A 21,840-nucleotide genomic window follows, 5' to 3' on the forward strand; every position below is an offset into this window, starting at 1 on the left:
TTTGTCTTTTGTCATTGCTCCATGTTTTTCCACCTATTTGACATTTCTAATTTCAGTCTTTCTTCACCTGAACTTTGCCTGCATATTTCTGACTGATTTGTGTTAACCTTTAAATGTAAAATGATAAAAATAAATCAGCTTTTCTTACTGTCTGTCTAGGCGTCTGCCCTGGCCAAAGAATGCAGTCATATTTTGGAGAAGGTAGAGCAGGGGTGTTACTCAGCTTCAACTCTGAGCACACTCCAGATGTATGAAGAGAGATTAGGTGGCGAATTCTCCACCCTGCACTTCCAGGCTCTGAAAGCTAAGGCCTGTGCCGTGGGATCAGGGGCCTCAGGGGTGATGAGAGTGTGGAATGCAGCCTGGGGTCAGTGCCAAGAAGTCAGGCAACATCTTGAGGAGATGCAGAAGAAGAAGAAAGGCATAGATAAGAGCCAGATCCAGCAGATCACAGCTGCAAAGCCTCAAGGGGAAGATGGAGGGATGGAGAAGAAGGAGAAAAGGAGTGAAGTGGGGGAAGGTGAATGCTTCCTGACCCAGCAGCTAACCTCTCAGAAAGAGGCAGTCAAACTCTCAGAAAGTGAAGGAGAAAGCACCACTGCTGCATGTTTCAACCACCATTTAAAACCTGACATGAAAAGGAGTGAGAAAGAAGAACTCCAAGCACAGAAATTACCTGAAGCGCCACTTAAAAATGAGAAAACGACCCCTGTTTTTTCACAAAACGGCAACTATCATCCAGAAGGCAAATGGAGACCAAGAGAGCACCACAGCGAGGCAGATCTGAGGAGCGCAGAATCAGTTGAAGGGGGCCATGATTTTCCATCGCACCAACCTTTGGGTCGCTCCCTGAGCGAGGGCTCAAGCGTGAGCTCTAATTTGATGAGCACCTCTAACTTTTCAAGTTTGAACATAAGAAACAAACACTGTCAAAGCAGGACACAACCACCGGGACAAAATCTGCAGCCCGTCCAAAATCTGCCCATTTCCCATAACGAGTGTTTACAGTCAGGAAACCTGAGCTGTGAGACGAAAAGAGACAGCAATGAAGAGGAGGGTGAAGGAGGCACTACCTCCACCCAGAGTCCGAGAGATTTAAGGAGCCCAGAGACATTACTCACAACAACGGACAACAATGGCAGCAATGTCTTGTAAGTACTACCCTCCTCCCTCAGCTGTAACCTAAAGCAGTGAGTTGCTGTCCAGGACACTGCAAATGACGTTGGGTATACTCATGAACGGCACAGTTGTTCAACACTTTAACAATGCTGTCATATCCACAAATAAATAATCTGAAAGTGAGTGTGCTCCCAAGTTCACCTGGGTTTAGTTTTGAGCTTTAATAAAATCAATGATTTAACATTTTTCATTTCCGACATGTGGAACAGGAAACTGCGGAGGATCATGGAGGAGCTGCTGTCCACAGAGAGGGAGTATGTGAAGGCTCTGGGTTATGTTCGAGAGCACTACTTCCCCGAGCTGGAGAGGGCTGATGTCCCTCAGGATCTCAGGGGCCAGAGGGGGAGCATCTTCGGTAACTTAGAGAAACTCCACGACTTCCACCGCCATCATTTCTTGAATGAGTTGGAGAGCTGCATGAATGAACCCTTCAGAGTGGGACGCTGCTTCCTACGACATGTAGGTGTCACGTGTATTACTGACAAAAGTATAGATGCATAGTACATATGCTGTGCCTCATACCTGAGTAATTGTTGTTTCCATGACACAACCAGGTTTAGGCAAATGTGAGTCTGTGTAATGTCAAGTAGGAATCTATGGTTTCCTGTTTTGAGCCTAAACCACAGTAATTCAGCATAATCGATTGCTAACAAAAACCCTTCCAGATGTGTCCTGATTCTAGACTGACGCTATCGCTTCAGCTTCCACGGCTTAAGTGAGGATATCATTGAACGCATTAACTGGAAATAGGGAGCATGTAGCTCACACAGCTGTGAACTGCTATGGTGCTGTAGCTGCACTGCATAGTCTGCATTTTATTGGTGGTGATGATGATGATGACTAATGGTCTTTATTTATTCCTTTTGTTTCAGAGAGAGAGCTTTGCCTTGTATGCCCTGTACAGCAAAAACAAACCGCAGTCAGATAGTCTCCTCATCAATCATGGACAGGCTTTCTTCAAGGTGAGGACCACTGCCAGCCTTCTTTTTGCGCCTCATTCTCTCATCTCTCTTCTCAAAAAAAAATCATGATTTTTTTTTAAACAAGAGGAGAGAAAATGCTGTATTTTAGAGCTATCAGCCATCAGCATGCTAACACAATCTATGTTTCATTCCAAATAAAAATGTGCAGTACATACACAACCAGGTGTGTGTAGTCCTGATGGATGCATGCCCCTCCACTTAACACAAGCGTGTTGTCCAACTCAGCTTTCGATTATCCTGAAAGCTTTAGCAGCACATTTATAGCACTGCTGCAGGTTCCCTAAACACTGTCCCCTCTCCTCATACACCAGCAAAAGCAACTGAAGCTTGGGGATAAGATGGATCTGTGGTCATACCTGCTGAAGCCTGTGCAGCGGATCAGTAAGTACAGCCTGCTGCTGCAGGACATGATGAGGGAGTGCGGTCCGGGACAAACCAGAGAGATGGCTGAGGTCAAGGCCGCCCTGGAGGTCATCCACTTCCAGCTCCGTCACGGCAACAACCTGCTGGCCATGGACGCCATCCACCACTGTGACGTAAGACAGTTTTCTAGCATTTTGTAAACACCAAGATTCAAGATTATTAACAGGAAGGATTTCATGTCTTATACACAGCACATACATACACAGGCATACTGTGTGGTGATTAGAATGACTGATCGCTGTTTTATCCAGCACTGAGCAACAGCATTGGAATCTCTTTACGATGTGGAAAGCAGAGTAGGGAAACAGGTACAGGCAAGACTTTGACATCCTTTAATGAAGGATCACATTAGAAACATTCAAAATGCTATTTGGCTTCGTGCGGGACTGTTGGTTAATCAGGATTACTCTGCGATGGAATGGGATGAGATGGATGAGTGCTGGGAGAGAAAGAATGGTCTTATTTTCTTTTCCGTGGAATGTGAAGGGAGGCACTGTTATGATTCCGAGGAATCAGAGCGATTACTGGACCAAAGATGCAGGAGACAAGGAGCCGTTAAACAACAACAGTTTATTACCGAGGGCACAAGAAATATAACAACACAAAATCAGCCAAAAACACAACAATCACTACTCTATGGCGAGCGAGTAGGAAAACCTCTGACTAAGAAACAAAACAAAATGCAAGGGAACAACAAACAAAAGCTGTCACAACCAAAACACCTCGGAATAATTAAAACACAAAATCAGCCCAATGAAACAAAAACTCACTACTCCGTGGCGAGCGGGTAGGAGAGACTAAACCAGAACTAGAAATAGACCAACAAACAAACTAACAATGCAAGTAACTACCAAAAAACAAGGAAACGAGACTAGCAGATTACAGAGAATACACTCCACTGCAGACATGGAGAGAGAGAAAGATGTTAAAACAAGCAATGCAAAATGACCAGAGATACTAAATAAGAACACAAATCATAACAGGCACTGTGTGTGTGAGACGATGGTGTGGAGCTCTATTTTTTGTAGAGCATAGATAGAGGGGATGGAGCTGGAGTTACAGGAACTTGTCGGTTATCTAATGAGCTTTAATAACTCTTGTGCTCTTAAGAACTCTTTCATATATCATTTCATATCATCTTGGGTGCTGCAGGTTAATCTGAAGGAGCAGGGCCAGCTGATACGCCAGGACGAGTTCTTGGTAACATTCAGGAAGAAAAAATGTTTCCGTCACATTTTCCTCTTTCAAGAACTCATCCTCTTCAGCAAGACCAGGAAGACGGACGTAGGAAATGACACATACGTCTACAAGCAGTCATTCAAGGTACACATATTGCCACACACACAAACACACACACACACACACACACACACACACACACACACACACACACACAGACACAGACACACACACAATTCATCTGAAGTTCACATGATTTAATGTATACCAGAAGTACCAGTAAGTACCACCAAAAGCATAAGTATTGCTACTACTTCATCTGTACGGGACAGTACAAGATTACTTATTATTACACAACTGACATCCACTTTTGTGTTGCAATACATTTAATCATCACTTGCAGAGGAACTTTTCCATTATTTGTCACAACTAGGAAAACTTTCCGAATCACAGATGCAGGGGAGGATTAGATATTTGACCCCGTGTCACACATCAGACATTAATGTTGAAAAGATATTTGAATAGAAGAATATGTTAAAGAGAGAAAAAGAATAATGCATTACTTCAAAGAAAATGGAAAAGTAGTTATGTTTGAAATGTACAGCTGCACAATCAGTTTCACTGAATAATTTAATGAACTTGAAGTGCTTTTAAAGCAAACCACTACCACCAGATCAATGGTTGTATCATTTGCCCTTTTTGTGACAATCCACTGTACTCCAGATGGCCAGTCTGCTTTTGCTCATGAGATTCACTCAACACGAGCTGTACATTTATTTGACTGTCCTTTCTAGCAGTTTAGTAGGCCTTCTGACAGACTGCATAAGACTCTACAAGCCCAATCACAATAGTCATGGAGTTTTCACAAACTTGTCAAACTGCCATCTTACATGATCTGTTTGTGTTTGTTTATATTGAGACGTCGGATATAGGCCTGACCCAAAACAGCGGTGACAGTGGCCTGTGTTTTGAGATCTGGTTCAGGAAGAGGAAAAACCAGGACACATACACACTTCAAGCAGTTAGCCGGGAAGTGAAGGACGCCTGGACCAAGGACCTGGAGCGGATCCTGTGGGAGCAGGCAGTCCATAACAGAGGTACCAAGAACATTACAGCACCATATGGGAACATGTGTCAGGTTAATGTGGTAGAGGTTTATTGATAGAGCCTGGTATGTTCATAATAGAGTACAGTGTATTAACATTTGCACTGCTTATGTGGGCTGATGTGAATATATTTGGCTGGAATGTGGCAATAGTACGATGGTCACTAACTAAAGTTTAATATAATAAAAGACAGAGGACAAAGACAGCAGCTCTGACTGCAAAGTAGAGACAACAATCTTTCTTAACATTTCAAAGTCAGTGACAGTAACATTTCGGTTATCATTCATATGCGTATTCAACTTGTACCTATTTCAGTGTCTTAAATTCTGAATGTTTTTAAGCTTCTGATTTCACTTGTGTTATTCAGAGGTTCGTATGCAGGAGAGAGTGTTCATGGGAATTGGAAACAAGCCTTTCATGGACATCCAGCCCAGTGATGCAGCCATCAGTGACAGAGCTGTCAACTATGTGCTGATGGGAAGAGGTAAAACAGGTTTACTTGGTTATTCATTCCTTTCTTTTAACAATGTTTCCCAAAAAAAAGAAACCCGGGAGTCTGTGTTACACATAAATAAAACAGAATGTGATCATCTTGCTAATCCTTGTTGACATATACTCAGTTGAAAATATTACAAAGACAATATATTAGCTTCATTGATTTTTGTAAATACCTGCTAATTCTGAATTTGATGCAGCAACACATTTCAAACAAGTTGGGACAGGAGCAACAAAAGACTGGGAAAGTTATGATAAACAGGTAAACAGGCTCATTGGTAACAGGTGAGAGTATCATGGTTGGGTATGAAAGAGGCATCATGGAAAGGCTCATTCGTTCACAAGTGAGGATGGAGAGGGGTTCACCACTTTGTGAACACATGATTGTATAAAGGGTATCACTACATGAGCTCAGGAACACTGATTGCATTCTTTTTTTATCTGCATTTCACACAGTGTCCCAACCCAATCGGGTTGTTGTATTTTTAGTCCTTGTGACAGCTGTCACTCACTCTTTGGCCTTTCCCTGCTCATCACACTCCCTCTCGTAAAACATATTCTCACCTGGTCTCTGCAGAAAACAAGATGCTGTCCTCAGCGGGATCACATGGTTTACAGGACGCTCTTCACGGCGGGCGGCCAAAATCTCTTGGTTCAGGTAGCAGCTCATCTTCGTCCTCGTCCTCAGGAAGGGGTTCCCTGTCCCCTGTGGGATACCTGTGTGGGCCAAAGCGAAGGGTGGCTTTGGGGGGCATTGGAGGATACGTATCACCTCCTGGAGCTCTGGAGGAGGACGACCTGGACCATGAGAGTGGGAGTCAGAACTTACTGTGTGAGTTTAATGTGCACAACTAAGCAAATATGTTTCAGAATGCAAATAGAATAGACGATTAGATGCAATGGTACACCCAGGAAACTACCATCGCCACAACAGTGCGTAGTTAATGACCCTTGAACAGCTTCTCTGAGGCTGCTGGGCATCATGTTTTCAGCCTGAGGACAGGTCAGAGGTCTGGATCAATTACTTTTTCAAGGCATCCATGGACATTTATGTAGAGAGGCTGATTGCTGATAGTGTTTGAGTCTTGGCTTTCCAGTTAAGAAATCTCTTTTACCACTAAGTCACAGGGGTTGGTTGACTGATTTGGGTCACCCATCCATCCATCCATCCATTGATCATGTGTCTAATCAAGCCCTCTCTTTGCTCCAGTGGACAGCTCCGAGTCTTCAGGGGAGAGTGTGAGTGGCTTCAGCAGTTCCAGTCACAGCTACCACTCTGCTATTGGAGGAGAGGCGGAGGACACCTCCTCAGTCTGTGCCTCCACTATCACCATCAAGGAGGCAGTGGTTGCTCATGGAGCTGAGGCCTCTCCTGTCTTCCACAAACCAAATGCTCTGGCAGGATCCTCGGAAAAAACCCAACCACCAGTTGCACCCAAACCCAAGTCCAAACCACAATATCAGGCCAAAGATCTGTCCTGTGTCAAGGTGCAGTACAGAGCTCATAATCAGTACCTGAGTAATTGTTCATATGTTAAAGGCATAATATGTATAATTTCTGCATTCAAATGTCAAAGAAATACTAGACTTATGTTATATATCACATTATATGTTATATTATGATATATTACATTATCCCAAATGTTTTCAACAGTGTTCAAACCCAGAAAAATCTGTTATTTTATTCAAGGTAAAATTACCGTGCCTTTCATTCGGTCATATCCCATTTACCCCTTCTAATTGCTGTAACTTCTGGAGAAACATGGGAAATACCAGACGATTCATCAGAAAGTGAGGAAAGAAGTCGGCGAACAAGTTAGCTCGCTGCTTTATTGTTTACTGTTGTTTGTACTGCTTGACTCTTGATGGAGCACAAATTTTCACATTCATCAGCAATGGTGGTCGTTTAACAATGAAGACAACAACTCCCATGATCCCTTGCTACCTCATGGCATCATCAAGCTATGTCTTTTGTCATTGTTTTGATTGACAGACCCTGAATGTCAGAAATACTTTGCATTTAAAGACATGGAAAGTAAATTACAGACAGATTCATCACTATCTAAAACTACCTCTGCACTGCTTATATTGAACTGTTGCCAGGTGCTCGGTGTATTTTCTCATGCTAATTGTCAATCCTCTCTTGCACTTAATATCAAATTAACAATGTGTTTATGAATCTCTCAGGTTCAGAACACTAGTGTTGGAAAGTCCACTGAGGTTTGAGCTGTGCGATATGGTACAAGGTGAGCACAATTTGGGAACAGTTAATTGTATTTGGAACGGTTATGTGTATATGTATAATAAACTGTGCTGCTGGAAAAGGAAAAGTTAGCCTAAAGATTTCATTTTCTTTCCACAGATCTGGAGCCAACCCAAGAAAAGAAGTGTTGAAGACAAAACTGTGTAAACAGACATCCTTTTACACCAGCCGTAGCTGTAATCATTACCACTCTGTAAATAGATTTTTTTTAATCTCACCACTAAAACAATAGGTCAGAAAATGTCTATCAATGTACTGTATTTTGAACCTTAACAGCGATACATTTTGAAGTGCATATCTGACATGGCTTTGTAGTGTTCTGTGAATCAGTTTAGTCTCATAGCTCATTCAAAGGATCATAGAGTTGCTACTGTACGGTCTTTGGGTCTGTGCTTATTCATAACACAATGCTAAAAGTACAGTAGTCAAAGAATGTGCCTAAATAATACTGGTGAGGTCAGATGTGCAGACCTGATCCCAGAGGTTTAATTAACTCCTGTGTAGGTCTGTGAAGAATCGCAAAAGTTGTAAACGCCATAATACCACCTTTATGTCCTAAATGTATTGCCTTTTGTACAATTGTATCCAGCTTAATTACAACATGTGTGTCTTACTTATTTCCTCTGACAATGAAACACATTCAGTCTCTCCTCTCTTTTAATTAACAGTGTTGTATAAACTAATATGAAGATATTGATCAATGTAACAGTTGTATGGCTTTCTATTTGAAATACAGCATATTTGCAGTAATGATGAATGTGTTATGGCGGTTTTTGTCTGTATTTTTTATTTGCACCACAATATTTCTTTGGCAATAAACATAACCAATATGCTTACAGTCAGACTGAAATTTCTAAACTCAAACACTGATGGCTACCTGTCTTCAGTTTGCATTGACAAATAGTTTAATTACTAACACAGAGGAGACCATGATACAGATGTTTATCATCCATGTTTTCTGTATTGAATGAAAAAAAAATACATCAAAGTCTCAACACTAAATGTAGAGTCACATAATTCACAATACTAACTTGCTCTGTTGCTAACAGATACCTTCAACGTCAAAGGCTGCATTTCTGCAGAACAGACAAAGTCACACTTCCTTTTAACCACAAAGGACTTTTCTTTGGAACTACCACTTGACCTTGCACATGGTGTTTGAACCGGTGACTAATTTCATGCAACACATGTCAAGAATGGCTTTAATTAAAAGCAGAACAGCTATTAATCCAAGATATTTTCCCTGTATGTTCAGTCACTGTTAGCATAGCCTTTGCAAGAAGGAGCCTGCCTCCCTTTGCAGTGTGTATTTATTATCATTCATCAATAATGTTCTGCCTTCATTACTTTCTTTATTTTGTTTTTGTGAGGAGATTTTTCAATAAATACTCTTGTAGTTCCCTGTTTTTTTTTGTACTTCACTTTTGTTCTTTGCTGTCGTTTCAGTTCTGAAAGTGACCCTCTCACTGCTGTTTTCCCTCTCTTTTAAGGCACACATGTTTACTATTTAATGCGGAAGTGAGTCCAGGTGATAGATGCCACAGTCTCTCTGCAGCAGCCAAGCCTGCCTTGGCAAAGGCACTCAGTCATTTCCACTGTGTGGGTTTGGACAGAGCTCTGTTAATCACTAAATTCACTTTGCTGACCTAATGCCCAACTCCGGAGCCAAGACTTGTGTATGCAGCTAATACTAGTCTGCCCAGAGTACCTCAAACCATATGACCGACATCATCCTCTACTTTTTTCTTTTTTTGACAAAGTTACAATTACTAAATCATTATTGGTAATACTTTAATGTTTTTTGGGGTGCATAATTGGTTCAGGCGGGAGTTTTACTTTACCGGTGGCAACTTTTCCTTTTGTGCCCTTGGAGCTGTGGATACCTCCCTCTTTACCTCATCATCTGCCAGTGCAGATTGTCTTTGCTATGCATCTGCTGTGATGCAGCCTAAATCTGGGGTGGAAAGTGTAGTTTACACAGGGCATGCACAGGTTACAATAACTTCCTGTAATGCACCTGTGACTGACAGCTGACATGACGAGATTTAAACCCTTCCTGGCTGGTGACATATTCTATGCTTTTTCATTGTCAGCAAATACCCCATGACCATTCATTTCTACTGAGGATATATATCTTCTTAAATACATAGAATATATTTTTAAAAAAACCTCAATAATTTCCTATAACCACTGAGCACTGTGTGCACTGTTTACGGCAGATGTGACTCAAACAGCAGTAAATAGTGCATTTGTTTGGGACTTTTTTCAGCGGGGACTTACAAGCCCTGGAGAGTATTTATGGCAGCTGCTTGGCCTGTGTGACTCAAAATAACCTACAGATCCCCATGTTCACGGGATCTAAGGAACATGTCACCCAGTGTGACTGTGTGGCTCATGTGGATTATGTTTTATTGTTATCCAAAAACAACAAGCTTCAGGCTTTGAACACAGACAGACAACACTTGTTAGTAGGATTAATCACTTTCGGTTTTTGTGTCTTCACGGGATTTGCTGACGAAAGGAAAATGAGGAGTAATGCCAACCTCATCAAGGATTGGGTAACCTTCCTGAACCTCAGTGAAACGATCATTTAACAGTACTAGTTTACTAGTTTAATTTACATTTTTGAACTCAATAATACTGCTTAATCTTGAATTACCAGTAACCTGCTTATGGCTTCCATCATCTCCGTGCAACCACATTAAATACGATTTGTTTTATCTTGTCTCATCATTAAAAACATTAGTTTCCAGGTAAAGAAGATATCGTTCACTTCTGTAATATTCCGCTAGATCGACTCAAAAAGTTCAATGAGTGGACTTGTTCTTTGGAAACCACGCAGTGACACGGGCAGCCTGTGATGAATCAATACAATCAACACGTGTGCGCTTGCGGGAAGCGTGCGCTCTGTTCAGGGGTGGGTAGCGTGCGTGCGTGCGTCACGCCCACCATCAGACTGACTGGACCGGCACGAGGAGGACTACAAATAAGAGCGAGATAACGACGAGGAGGGACACAACATCCCCCTCTGAGCTGAAGATTCACTGAAAACGCAGTTTAGGCAAAGAACACAGCAGCAGCCATGGCTCAAGGTAAGCTGTGCAGCGACTGCTTTTCTTTTGAAGCAGTTTGCGATTTTTCTGATTCTGATATTTTAATGAAAAGTGGAAAAGATTTAATTGGACAGTTGGATGGGAGTTTATAGCTGGCTAAATGCTTAAAAGTACATGAATGTCCATTCATAGTGTCATAATGTACATTCATCTGTTCCTCTGAGTTTTTGCTGTTTTTTCTCCCCACTGTTTCCTATTCCTACTTTCTGTTAGTGGAACTTTAAATGTAAGGGACCAGGAAGGGCAAACTTTCACTGAGTCTGGGACACAGGTGTCAGTAAGCATGCTGCAGACAGGATGTCTAAGAAGGTGACAGTTATCACAGCCTGCACACTGAATCACTCAGCATAAGCTGGTTTCAGTGCAGCAGTCAAGCACACATTCACCAAGGATCTGAAGCATCTAAAAAAATGTTTCACCCTCATGTTTGAGCCGATGATTGTGGCCTCTGGGACCTTAACACTTCGAATGGCAGCTGAGAGCAGCTGGAGCCTCCGCCAGCTAACTTCTGCTATCTTTACAGGCACACAGAAATCCCTCCAAATAGTTTGCTTTATGCAGAGGTGTTCAAAACCTCCCAGTCAAGCCTCTATGTTTGCTCAAAATCACTTGAAAGGTTGAAATTGTTGTCAACCTGTGTGTCGGCAGAATGTGGAGCAAAAATATCTGTGGGACGTTTTTATGGTAGAAAAGGTATGCACTTTTCATGAAGTGTGTACTTAATGGAAAACATGTGAATTTAACTGAGGTCATAACAGAAATGCTTTTACCATTGGGTATATTTAATCTTCATAGTAACTGGATGTTACCAAGGAGAAGCTACACAATACACACAAACACAAAAATGAACAAAAACAACTGAAGAATTTGCACGTAGAATAAACAGCATATGAATCCTTTTCACTTGTTTTCCATCTGTCAGACGTCCAAGCATTTGCTTCAAATTGAAAGTCTTTGTGATGGAGCTCTGAAGTCAGCACGGGTGTCACCTGCAAGACTGAGACGTCCTTTCACTTCTGATGAGAGTTTGCATGTTTATTTTTCCAGAACTTAAACAGTGTTTACTGTTCCGGCTATGACCCAGTTGACATTAGCTCCATTTTATTTTAATTTCCATATAAGGCTTATGCTGGCCCCGGTGCTGCTTACTGAGACTGCCCCTCTGTGCTGTGGTCATGGTTGGTAAAGAGGGAGCAATGTGTGGGCGTGTACGCTATGTAAAGGTTAGCGAGGAATCCAGGGTCAAGGCTGAAGAATCTCTGTCCATGCATTTCATATTAGAGCATTGTGCTGCTTCAAGTCATGCAGCAGAGAGGATGATGTCATTTTCACATTGCACCATTAGTGTATTGTTTCTGAAGGTTTTGGGTCGCAGACATTCGTGTGTAATTATGCTGTGGAATGGTTTTCACATCCCGTCAGCTCAGGATCTGGTTTATTGGAGTCTCTTGCCTTGGGGTTCAAGTTCAGTAAAACTGGTGTTTCTTCAAAAGGAAAAGGCAAAAAGTTCTTGGACACAAATGAGATATTTCTTTCTCCAGATGGTTCTTCAATAAGCTGTTAAAAGGCATTCAAGCCCCAATTCAGGGCTGATATATAATTGATATTTGCACAGATCAAATGTGAGCTAAAAGACTGGAGAGTATGCACAGGCAAAGCCCTCATAATCCTCTGACTACAATCTCCCGCTGTCCCAGAAAAGGTGGCGTTATCATCTTTAAGGCATTTGCCTCCATTAGAAACACTAACATGTCTTGAATTTGAAACTGAACTAAAGTCAAAATCAGTAAAACATCAGAGAAATACTGAGGAATGAACCCCCTGGTGGATGTCATGTAAAACAGCAGGAAGTCTTTGCCACTTAGTCTTAGTTTGCCCAAGTCCAGCCCAGCCTTGACACCACCACCTCCACCTCCTCATATAAAGGGAGAGGTTAACCTTCTGTCATGTCGTGGAGCAGCCCTGCCAGTGAAGGCAACGGGAGGACCATGGAGGCATTATTTCAGGGGACTCGAACTTTTCCGACAAACAGGAAATCAGAGGGTGGGATTCTTAGTCACAACACGCCCTGGAGAGAAGGAGTGGTGGTGTGTTTGCACATTTCACAGGGAGTGACTTTCTGTCTATGTTTACCTCTTGTTAAACCCATACAGAGAGCCCTGTGAGACAAGATGATTCTTACCGTCAGGATGACTGCGAGTGTCCTGCACTCCACAGTTTTATTCCAGAGTCCACAGAATTTGCTTTGATGATCAAACAGTAAACCTTTACAACCATCTGACCTTTCCTTTTTTTAAACATACAGCCTTCATAGACGGCAGTTTGCTTTCACTACTATTTTCACTTTTAGAAAATATGAAAATCACATTCACAGCCACAACATGAAGAAATCCAGACTCTCGTTAACCACAGTTTTCCTGTTAATTCACCACAAGTCTGCCATAAAGACAAGTTATTTGTGATTGTTGTACCTTTTAATTATCCCTTATCCTGTACACAGCTATACGTTTTACAACTTGCACCTCATCAAGACTGTTTTGTGGCTTTTGAAGTGCTTCATAAACACATTGTTCTGCTTTCAAATTAAAACAAGAGCCAAGAATATGTCCCAAAACAGATGTACATGTTCTATACAGTTTAATGAACGTACTAAAACAATCTTTAATTGCTTTGGATGCAGCATGTTATGCCTTTGTCATAAAAAAAACTAAATAAAAAAAACAATAAATCTGTCTCTACCATTTGAAAAACACTGTAGCATACTGAGGAGTCCCACACATTTTACTCAAGTCACTGTCATGTTGAAAGGATAGCAACTCATGTACTCAGCCTGTAAGATGATGCTGTATCTATGTTGTGTATTTCAGAGATATAGAGATGACTTTATTTAATTATTCTACTTCAGTGGGCTTTATTTTCCATCTTATGTTGTGCATGCTCTGTATTTATCCTTATTCTTACTTTTACTATCAAGTGGGTTTTACTCTCCATCTTACTCTATTTTATGTTAATTATGGCATTTTATTCCTGTATTTAACTTCATTCTATGTCTTTTCCTCATGTAAATTCTCAGTAGTAAAGCATTTTCCGCTGCATAAAACTTTATTATTACATTTTTCAGTGTTTTTGAAACTCTCTTCTTTTAAGCTCTGGACATTGATCGTTGGAACCTGGAGTGTGAGTTCAACAACACCGACCATCGCACTGATCTCAACGGTGTAGATCGTCTGATTGTCAGGAGAGGCCAGCCGTTCACAATCAGCCTGTACCTCCGCTCTGGAAACTACCAACCAGGAGTCAGCTCTCTTGACTGTGTGGCAGAAACAGGTGCCGCTTTACCTCCTTACTTTTACATCACACGTGTAGAATATTGCTAAAGTAAACTAACAAAACTTTCACAACATGCAAAACGTGTGTCTTAATGATCCTGTAATGAACAGAGCATGAAGGTAAAACGTTGTGGTTGTGTGCTCTCGTTCAGGAAGTGAGGTTCACATTGGAACCCACACTGTGTGTCTGACCTTATATTCTTTGCTAGCTATTGTGATTTCAAAGATGAGAGGGGAAAGTAGCGGTAATGTTGGTGGAAAGGAAAGGGAAGTCATTTTCCCTTGTTCGGTGGTTAGCGATACTGCCGCAGGCCTTTACAGCAAGCACGCTTACAGTAGCTGTGAATTGTTCTGTTGTTCTTTCCATTGTTAACCTCAGCTCCTCCCTTATTGCTCTACAGGAGTTAATGGCCTTAGACTGGGTATTGTTGGAAGCCCCAGACACTGTTTTATCATATATTTGCCCTCAGAATACATGAGAAAAACACTGAAAACTATCTGTCGCCTCTCCTCAGTTCATATTTGGATAAACTTCTCATGTAGAGTAAGATAAGACGGCTCTTACATGCTATCAAATCCAGCTCTTTAAACAGGAAGTGTCGCTTGCCAGCAGGAAAGCATGTGTATAATCATAGATAACATTATCAAACTTTCAAAGTCAAGTATATTTGAAAGGTTTAGAGCAGGACCCTTAATCCCACCCAGTGAGAAGGATGTGATGAAAAAAAACTGCCTTTGGTTTAGTTGGCTGTTCTGGCTGGAAGATGTGGAGGAATTCACGCTTTGGGAGACTTGCGTCCCAATCAGTTTTGGTCATAATTAGGTGTTATTTCACAGTTACGCAGTCCACGCATGAGACGAGATTCCAGAGATGTTTGAACTAAATTTAGTCAGGGTTGGGAATACAGTGGAAATATCCCCTGTGAGCTTCCATTCCCCAGACACAAATGTTTCAGCAAGCTCTCTTGGCTGTTTCTCACATGTAGTCTCAGGGCTCTAACCATATTCACTATTACATGCAGGTCCCCAACCCTCTGAGCAGTATGGCACCAGGGCCTCCTTTGGCCTGTCTGCCCACATTGACACGTCCCGCTGGAGCGCCGCTGTCACCAGCCCCCCCGGGGACACGGTGGCCCTGTCCATCTGCTCTGCCCCTGATGCACCAATAGGCCGCTACACCCTGACCCTGGGGCGATCAGGGCGGGTTGAGTTTGTCCTGCTCTTTAACCCCTGGTGCCCAGGTGGGTAAACAGACCATACGTCAAACTGTCATGTAGCGTATCGTGTGCAGTGATCTTATGCTACGAAGTGCTTTGATGACCATGTTTCCCTCCACAGTGGGTTTAGAACAGGAGCTACTCAGAAGCATTGCTGAGGGGGTCATATAGGGGGATGGCAGTTTTAGCTCAGTGATCATTGCATGATTTTTTAAAAGTGGTAGCTCAATATTTTGGGAAATATGACTATTCTTTTTTTTTTTTGTTACAGAGAGTCAGATTAGAACATCAATACCATTCATCATGAGTGTGTCAGCAAATAAAATAAAAGTTGTTGAAGGGTGAACTTGCAGCTGTCAGTTGGCTGATTTTGTTACTTTGGACAGAGCTAGGCTAGCTGTTTCCAGTCTTTACGCTAAGCTAAAATATCCAGCTTCTGGCTGTAGCTTAATATTGAGTGAGCAGATTTGAGAGGTATTGATCTTCTCATCTAGCTCTTGGTAAGAAAGCAAATAAGGGCATTTCCCAAAATGACAAACTATTCATTTAAGTCAAGTGGAAGTTTCAAATTCTATTAAAATGCTATGAATGAACTCCATCACCTGTAGGAATGGGTGATGTATTTATTTTCCAAGCAATTAAACCAATACTAGACAATACAGTCATGTTTCACTCAGCACATGTACGAGGGCATTCACTGTATTCTTTGTGATGTATCTTGGCAACAGGAGATGCAGTATACATGGATGATGAGCAGAGTTTGGCAGAGTATGTCTTATCTCAGGATGGAATCATCTTTAAAGGCAGCTATAAACATCCAATACCAACTCCCTGGAACTTTGGCCAGGTACCAACACCAACAGTGATGCTGTCAGGCCGACTTCATCTCACCCACATAGTGTCATCAACTGGGCGCGCATTGTGCCAGAGTTCACGCTTATTATGATAACTGGAAAATGTCCACTTACATAACTGCAAACGTGCAGTAATTTCTGAACATCTGACACCAGAATGAACTGAGATATTTATGTGTGACAATGGGCAGTCTGAGTCTGATAAGGTGTCTTGCCTGTGAAATCCGATAGAGTTAGCCTGGCATTAGAAGTTGATTACGTGTGCAGCTGTTGAGTTTTACAGCTCGGCAGAATGGCCCATCTAAATGACTGTGTCTGCAGCTGTTTTTGTTGAAATGTTTCCAAAAAGGACGTTAAACCTCGGATCTCACTTTTGATTATTTGTCCACCAATAAATTTCTATCGCTGCCAGACAACTAATCAGCAGTAATACCTGTTTTCTCTGTGCAGTTTGAAGGTGGAATCCTGGATGTCTGTCTGAGGATTCTGGATATGAATCCTAAATGTCTGAATAATCCTGGCAAAGACTGCTCAGGGAGGAGAAATCCCATCTATGTTTCCAGAGTGCTTAGTGCCATGGTAAGTCGTTTTCTTGTATCTGAGTCCACTTCTCTGTTTAGAAAGAGATATGCTTTGCCTCTTTATTTGCCTAGATAGGGTTATGTGTGTTTGTGATATAAAAAGCTTGGATTTCATATGAAACAAGGGTTTACAGTCCTTTCCTTTCGTTAGGTGAATTGTAATGATGACAAAGGCGTGTTGCTGGGAAAATGGACAGATGGCTATGACGGAGGTGTCAGCCCCATGTTCTGGAAGGGCAGTGTGGAGATTCTGCGCAACTGGGACAAACAAGCCTGCCAGCCTGTTCGCTACGGACAGTGCTGGGTGTTTGCTGCAGTGGCCTGTACAAGTAAGATAGGACAAAGAGGAGCTTTGTGGCCTATCACTGGAAAACACACTCGATTTGCCTCAAACAGACACAGCCTAACACCGTATATGTAAACACACAGTTATGATATGCATTTTGCTCCTCCTCTTAGTAATCACAATACTCATGTAAGCTGTTTTTATACCCTCTTAGTTTCCAGAGCCCTTGGCATCCCCTGCCGAGTCATCACCAACTTCCTGTCTGCCCACGACAGCAACAACAACCTGGTGATTGAACGCTACATCAATGAAAATGGAGATCTCATTCAATCCAGAGAAATGATCTGGTAAGATTTCTTATGTTTTATGTGTGTATTTTGGGTTTTGCAGTGTACTAGGATTAATGTAACATTATATATTCTGGTAAAAGGTATATAAAAATACATTATGAGGAGAGATACTGTGAATTCTTTGAAAGTGTAAACTTGAACATGCAGTTTGCAATGGAAGTGATTTTCATACTAATCCTGACAGTAGAGTATTACACAACTGAAGTCAGCCAGTTTACTGCAGTTTTTGTGATGACATCAGAGCACGTCCAGTTATTAGATGTCTTCATTAAAGTTCCAAAACAGAAAGTGCATCCAGTGTTGAGGGTGTGTGTCTAATCTGTAGGAATTATCACTGTTGGGTGGAGAGCTGGATGACCAGGCCTGACTTGAGGTTGGATTTTAATGGCTGGCAGGCCAGTGACCCTACACCTCAGGAGAAAAGTGAAGGTAATGAATACTCTGCACAGAAGAACCCATGAGGCCATTTTTATCAAGGCGAATCCTCACCAAGGTTGCTCCATCACCTTTGTTTCTACATTGTTCCCTCGCCTCAGGAGTGTACTGCTGTGGCCCCGTCCCCGTCAGGGCCATCAAGGAGGGCGAGCTCATGTTCAAGTACGATGCCCCCTTCGTCTTTGCCGAGGTCAATGCTGACGTCAACACCTTCATGAAGAAAAAAGATGGCAGCACATCGAAAGTCACTTCCGCTACAGTGGTGGGCCAAAAGATCAGCACAAAGAGCGTGGGCAGTGACCACAGAGAGGACATCACTCATCTCTACAAGTACCCTGAAGGTAGAGCTGCCTGCTGGATATACTGCACATATAAACACACCTGACTACACATCACTTCAGTTGATCCCTAACATAAATAACATTATTACAGCACGCCATAAAACATGACTGTGTGTAGCAGATATGAACCTCCTCTGCATACCAGCCTCATTTGCTGTGTAAATTCTTCCATTTCTCATCAGAGTTTGTGTCTCCTTTAATTTACACAAAATCAGCTCTTAACTTCCTTTGTTTAAGGAGAAAATCTGTCATGTTAAGTATCTAGAAGTCGGCGAAGCAACACTTAAAGTTGCCAATTGTGAGACTTCTTTTATTCAGCATGTGTATTTGTTGCTTCCGTAACGGCAGGCTCGGGTGAAGAGCGGGAGACTTTCAAGAAAGCCAACCATCAAAACAAGCTGCTCCAGCAGCAGGAGAATCAAGGCCTACACCTCACTATCAAGGTCTCATCAGACATGAGGAAGGGCTGCGACTTCGATGTGTTCGCTGTGGTTACGAACAACACACAAAGCGAGAAGAAGTGCCGCCTGGTGTTTGGATCCTGCGCCTTGTCCTACAGTGGGTTCCTGGGAGGGAACTGTGGTTTTAAAGATCTGCTCAATGTGGAACTCTCACCAGGAGCAGGTGAGCCGAGTGGCCATGTGGCCAAGTAAATTTCCATATTGTTTGCAAAATGTACTTAAATGATTAAAAGTAGAAGTACTGAAAGCGAAAAATGTCCCCTGTGACTGTAATACTATTAAATATCATTAGATTATTATTACTCAGACATAAATGTAAAATGTTATTATAAAACATATTTCATAAGTTCTTTATATCTCAAATATTTTCTTAAGCGTAGTACTTGATGTACTTGGTTACATCCCACCACTGACTGTGAATATGTAATAATATGTTGTATGTGTTCCTTCAGAGAGGCGAGTTCCACTGAGGCTGAACTACTCTAAGTACGGTAGCCTGCTCACGGAGGACAACTTAATCCGTCTGGCAGCTCTGTTGTTGGACTACACCACCAGAGAGCCAGTGCTGGCAGTGAGAAACATTGTGCTGGACAACCCTGAAATCAAAGTCAGAGTGAGTACAATGACGTGCAACAAGAGATATGGAGTTAAAAAGAGACAATATGTAAAACTTTTGGCTAATGTCAGTACTATAGATGGACAACTCGCCACTAATGCTGGCAAAGAATTAGGTTTGCAAAGTCCAGTTAAATGCAAATGCAAAGTCCAAAACACCACCTTGACAACCAATTTATTAGAAATGCTAAAATGTAAAGAATCATGCCAGTTAGTCATGAAAACCTTTTAAGGGCCTACAGTGTGTATACACAAAGCTCGGCCCAAAGCTTTCATGAACTAACACCAAGCGGTGGCTGTGCTCTGCAGATCCTGGGCGAGCCAAAGGAGAATCGGAAGCTGGCCGCCGAGATCACCCTGCAAAACCCTCTGCCAGAGCCGCTGGAGAACTGCTGCTTCAGCATCGAGGGGGCCAACCTCACCGGGGGACGCGTCATCTCTGAAAGGTTGTATGAGTCCCCAGAAATGATTAGGCTTTAGTCACACACAGAGCACCAGCTGACCAGACATAAACTAGAAGCTGTAACACAACTTCCGCATACTTCTTTGAAGGCACGGGCATGCATGCAGACTTTAAAGCAAGAAGCAAGAAACATTCAAAATCCCAGAGAGGAGATAGAGCAACAAATTAGCTCACGGACACAAGTTATTCAGCCGTTCTGACAAGAACAACAAATGGGCTTCTTTTACCCTTTTGAAGGAAAATCATCAATTTTGTTTAATGGAAATGTTTCGGCTCCGTTTGAATTCCAAACTGAGATATGTGTTATTTTCTTTTCTGTTTTACTGCGCTGGCTGTGGAGCGGTGTCCAGATGTCTGGCTGGATGTGCCCATGTTTAGTCAGGACAGGAGCCCACTGGTTAAGAGAAACTACATCACAGTGGTGTTCAGGGGCAGGCACAGATGAAATCCCAGTGAGATGGCTTGTTTTCGCTCAACGACATGAATGTATTTGTAGACTTTGATCTCTTTCAGTGAGCAAAGTAAGGAGTATCCAATCAATTACTGTACATAAAAGCAGCTTTGGATCCTGACTGCACTGATTATGCTTGATGTGTCGACGCCTCCATGATTTCAGGCTCAGTGCTTTTGCTTGGCGAGACCTCTGCTGCATGAGACAGATGAAAAACTGTTATTATTAGTAACTTTCACTGTTCTGCTGAGTACTTCTAAAAGCTCCATCTGCATTGTCTCCGTACATTGGCAGAACTGTCAGGAGTGCTTTGTCAGTTGTAATCCATTGTCTAAATATTTTTTCAATCAGTTGGCTGTGATAAGAACCCTCCTTGTGTGTGTCACAAATGTAATATTTAAATATTTACCCCACAGGCTAGGCTCCTCAGTGGGTCCTGGGGAAGATGCCAAGGTGAAAATCTACTTCACTCCCACCCATTCTGGGCTGAGAAAGCTGGTGGTCGACTTCGACAGCAACAAGTTGTGTCACGTCAAAGGCTACAGAAATGTCATTATTGGAAAATAAAGCCTTTCGACCTTCGCAGTCCCTTTGACGACAGCTCTCTCACTCTTTCTTCAGAACTGTTAACTGTTCAGCCATGGAAAGATTAGCAAATGCACCTTTTTTTCCCACAGTCTTTGATGCATCAAGTTCTTCTCTGGTCAAATGCTTTAGAAGCTCACTGTAAATGGCTTTCGTATATCTGTTTTTATTCAGAGCTTCAGATATTTAAATGTGACCTGAGAGGGCTTTATACTCAGTCAGACTAATCATATCTGAGCATACAAAACTTCCACACAGAATATGTACTGTTTCTTCTCACATTCTGAAGTGATGATTAGTGTTTTAGGTGCTATTTTTTAAAAAAATACTTTTTCAGTGCACTACAATTAAAAGAATTGTTAAACGTGTCTCATTATTTTGTGACAATGTTTCAACCAGTCAGACTGTCTTCACACAATCTTTGATCTTGCCAAACAAAATGTGTGCAACTGAGAGTCATGGATGCAATGTGTAGATGTTTAATTTGCACCTTTTTGCATACATACAGCAAAGGTGATGAGGCATCTGGCATGTTTTTTTGACGTTGCTTCACTTTGATGTTGTACACAATGAATATATCATCGGCTGCTCGGGTAAAATAATGATGAATATATTATTTACTTAAGAGATCAAGTGACGCAGCTTTGATAGCTGCAACCCAACAATTCTTTAGCCAAAATTTCTCAGTAGCAGTAGAAAGTAGTAGTATGGAGAGCATTTCCACCTCCAGGATAAGTGCTGATCTCAGTGTTTCACCATATTCTGCCATATGTATGGATACGGTAATGACATGCTGTGTTCATTTCAAAGAGTTCCATCAAATCCTAATTCTTCTATCCTCGTACCGAGGACACGTCACATTGTTTGAAAAGGTATTACTGTGAAATCTGTCTTGCTGCAGTGCCACTCTGTACAATCTTCAACTACAGCCTAAAACAAATCACCATGTGTGCGAGTGTGATTCTTTTTCCTACAGTTAGAGGAAGTGCTGCTCTCTTCTGGCCACAAACAGTCATTGCAAGTATTTACTACAAGGCTGGAGACCTTGTGTCGAAAGCTTTGCGTTGCACAGCAGCGGCCTGCAACACACAACCATTCATCTCAGTATAATAAACAGTTGCATCTGTTGGA

General features: G+C 42.0%; 2 protein-coding genes across 3 annotated transcripts in view; both read left to right on the forward strand.

Annotated features, from left to right (window-relative positions):
- quob (quattro b) overlaps window positions 1-9,033 on the forward strand; it is a 30,161-nt gene extending 21,128 nt beyond the window's left edge. The window contains exons 14-24 of one of the 2 annotated variants that reach the window (XM_076754400.1): window positions 160-1,151; window positions 1,389-1,638; window positions 2,052-2,141; window positions 2,474-2,698; window positions 3,738-3,908; window positions 4,684-4,861; window positions 5,238-5,363; window positions 5,943-6,197; window positions 6,576-6,853; window positions 7,553-7,611; window positions 7,728-9,033. In XM_076754400.1, the coding sequence (XP_076610515.1) occupies window positions 160-1,151; window positions 1,389-1,638; window positions 2,052-2,141; window positions 2,474-2,698; window positions 3,738-3,908; window positions 4,684-4,861; window positions 5,238-5,363; window positions 5,943-6,197; window positions 6,576-6,853; window positions 7,553-7,591 (2,604 nt within the window). In that variant the 3' untranslated portion in view covers window positions 7,592-7,611; window positions 7,728-9,033. The remainder of the gene's footprint in view (window positions 1-159; window positions 1,152-1,388; window positions 1,639-2,051; window positions 2,142-2,473; window positions 2,699-3,737; window positions 3,909-4,683; window positions 4,862-5,237; window positions 5,364-5,942; window positions 6,198-6,575; window positions 6,854-7,552; window positions 7,612-7,727) is intronic. The other variant, XM_076754410.1, reaches the window with a different exon arrangement.
- Window positions 9,034-10,612: 1,579 nt separating this feature from the next.
- On the forward strand, window positions 10,613-21,641 carry tgm2b (transglutaminase 2b). The gene is made up of 13 exons (XM_076741487.1): window positions 10,613-10,720; window positions 13,889-14,068; window positions 15,093-15,311; window positions 16,016-16,134; window positions 16,592-16,720; window positions 16,874-17,051; window positions 17,223-17,355; window positions 17,684-17,787; window positions 17,895-18,134; window positions 18,483-18,758; window positions 19,048-19,208; window positions 19,520-19,656; window positions 20,541-21,641. Exons 1-13 carry the CDS (start codon window positions 10,711-10,713, stop codon window positions 20,689-20,691), a joined length of 2,037 nt encoding a protein of 678 aa, XP_076597602.1. The 5' UTR covers window positions 10,613-10,710; the 3' UTR covers window positions 20,692-21,641.
- The last annotated feature ends 199 nt before the right edge of the window (window positions 21,642-21,840 follow it).

This window comes from Chaetodon auriga, chromosome 2, assembly GCF_051107435.1.
Source record: "Chaetodon auriga isolate fChaAug3 chromosome 2, fChaAug3.hap1, whole genome shotgun sequence".
Taxonomy (NCBI): Eukaryota; Metazoa; Chordata; class Actinopteri; order Chaetodontiformes; family Chaetodontidae; genus Chaetodon; species Chaetodon auriga.

Coding starts and splice junctions, on each gene's coding strand:
- tgm2b (XM_076741487.1), top strand. Junction 17,052..17,222: donor TGCTGCAGTGGCCTGTACAA/GTAAGATAGGAC, acceptor ATACCCTCTTAG/TTTCCAGAGCCCTTGGCATC. Junction 19,209..19,519: donor ACCCTGAAATCAAAGTCAGA/GTGAGTACAATG, acceptor TGTGCTCTGCAG/ATCCTGGGCGAGCCAAAGGA.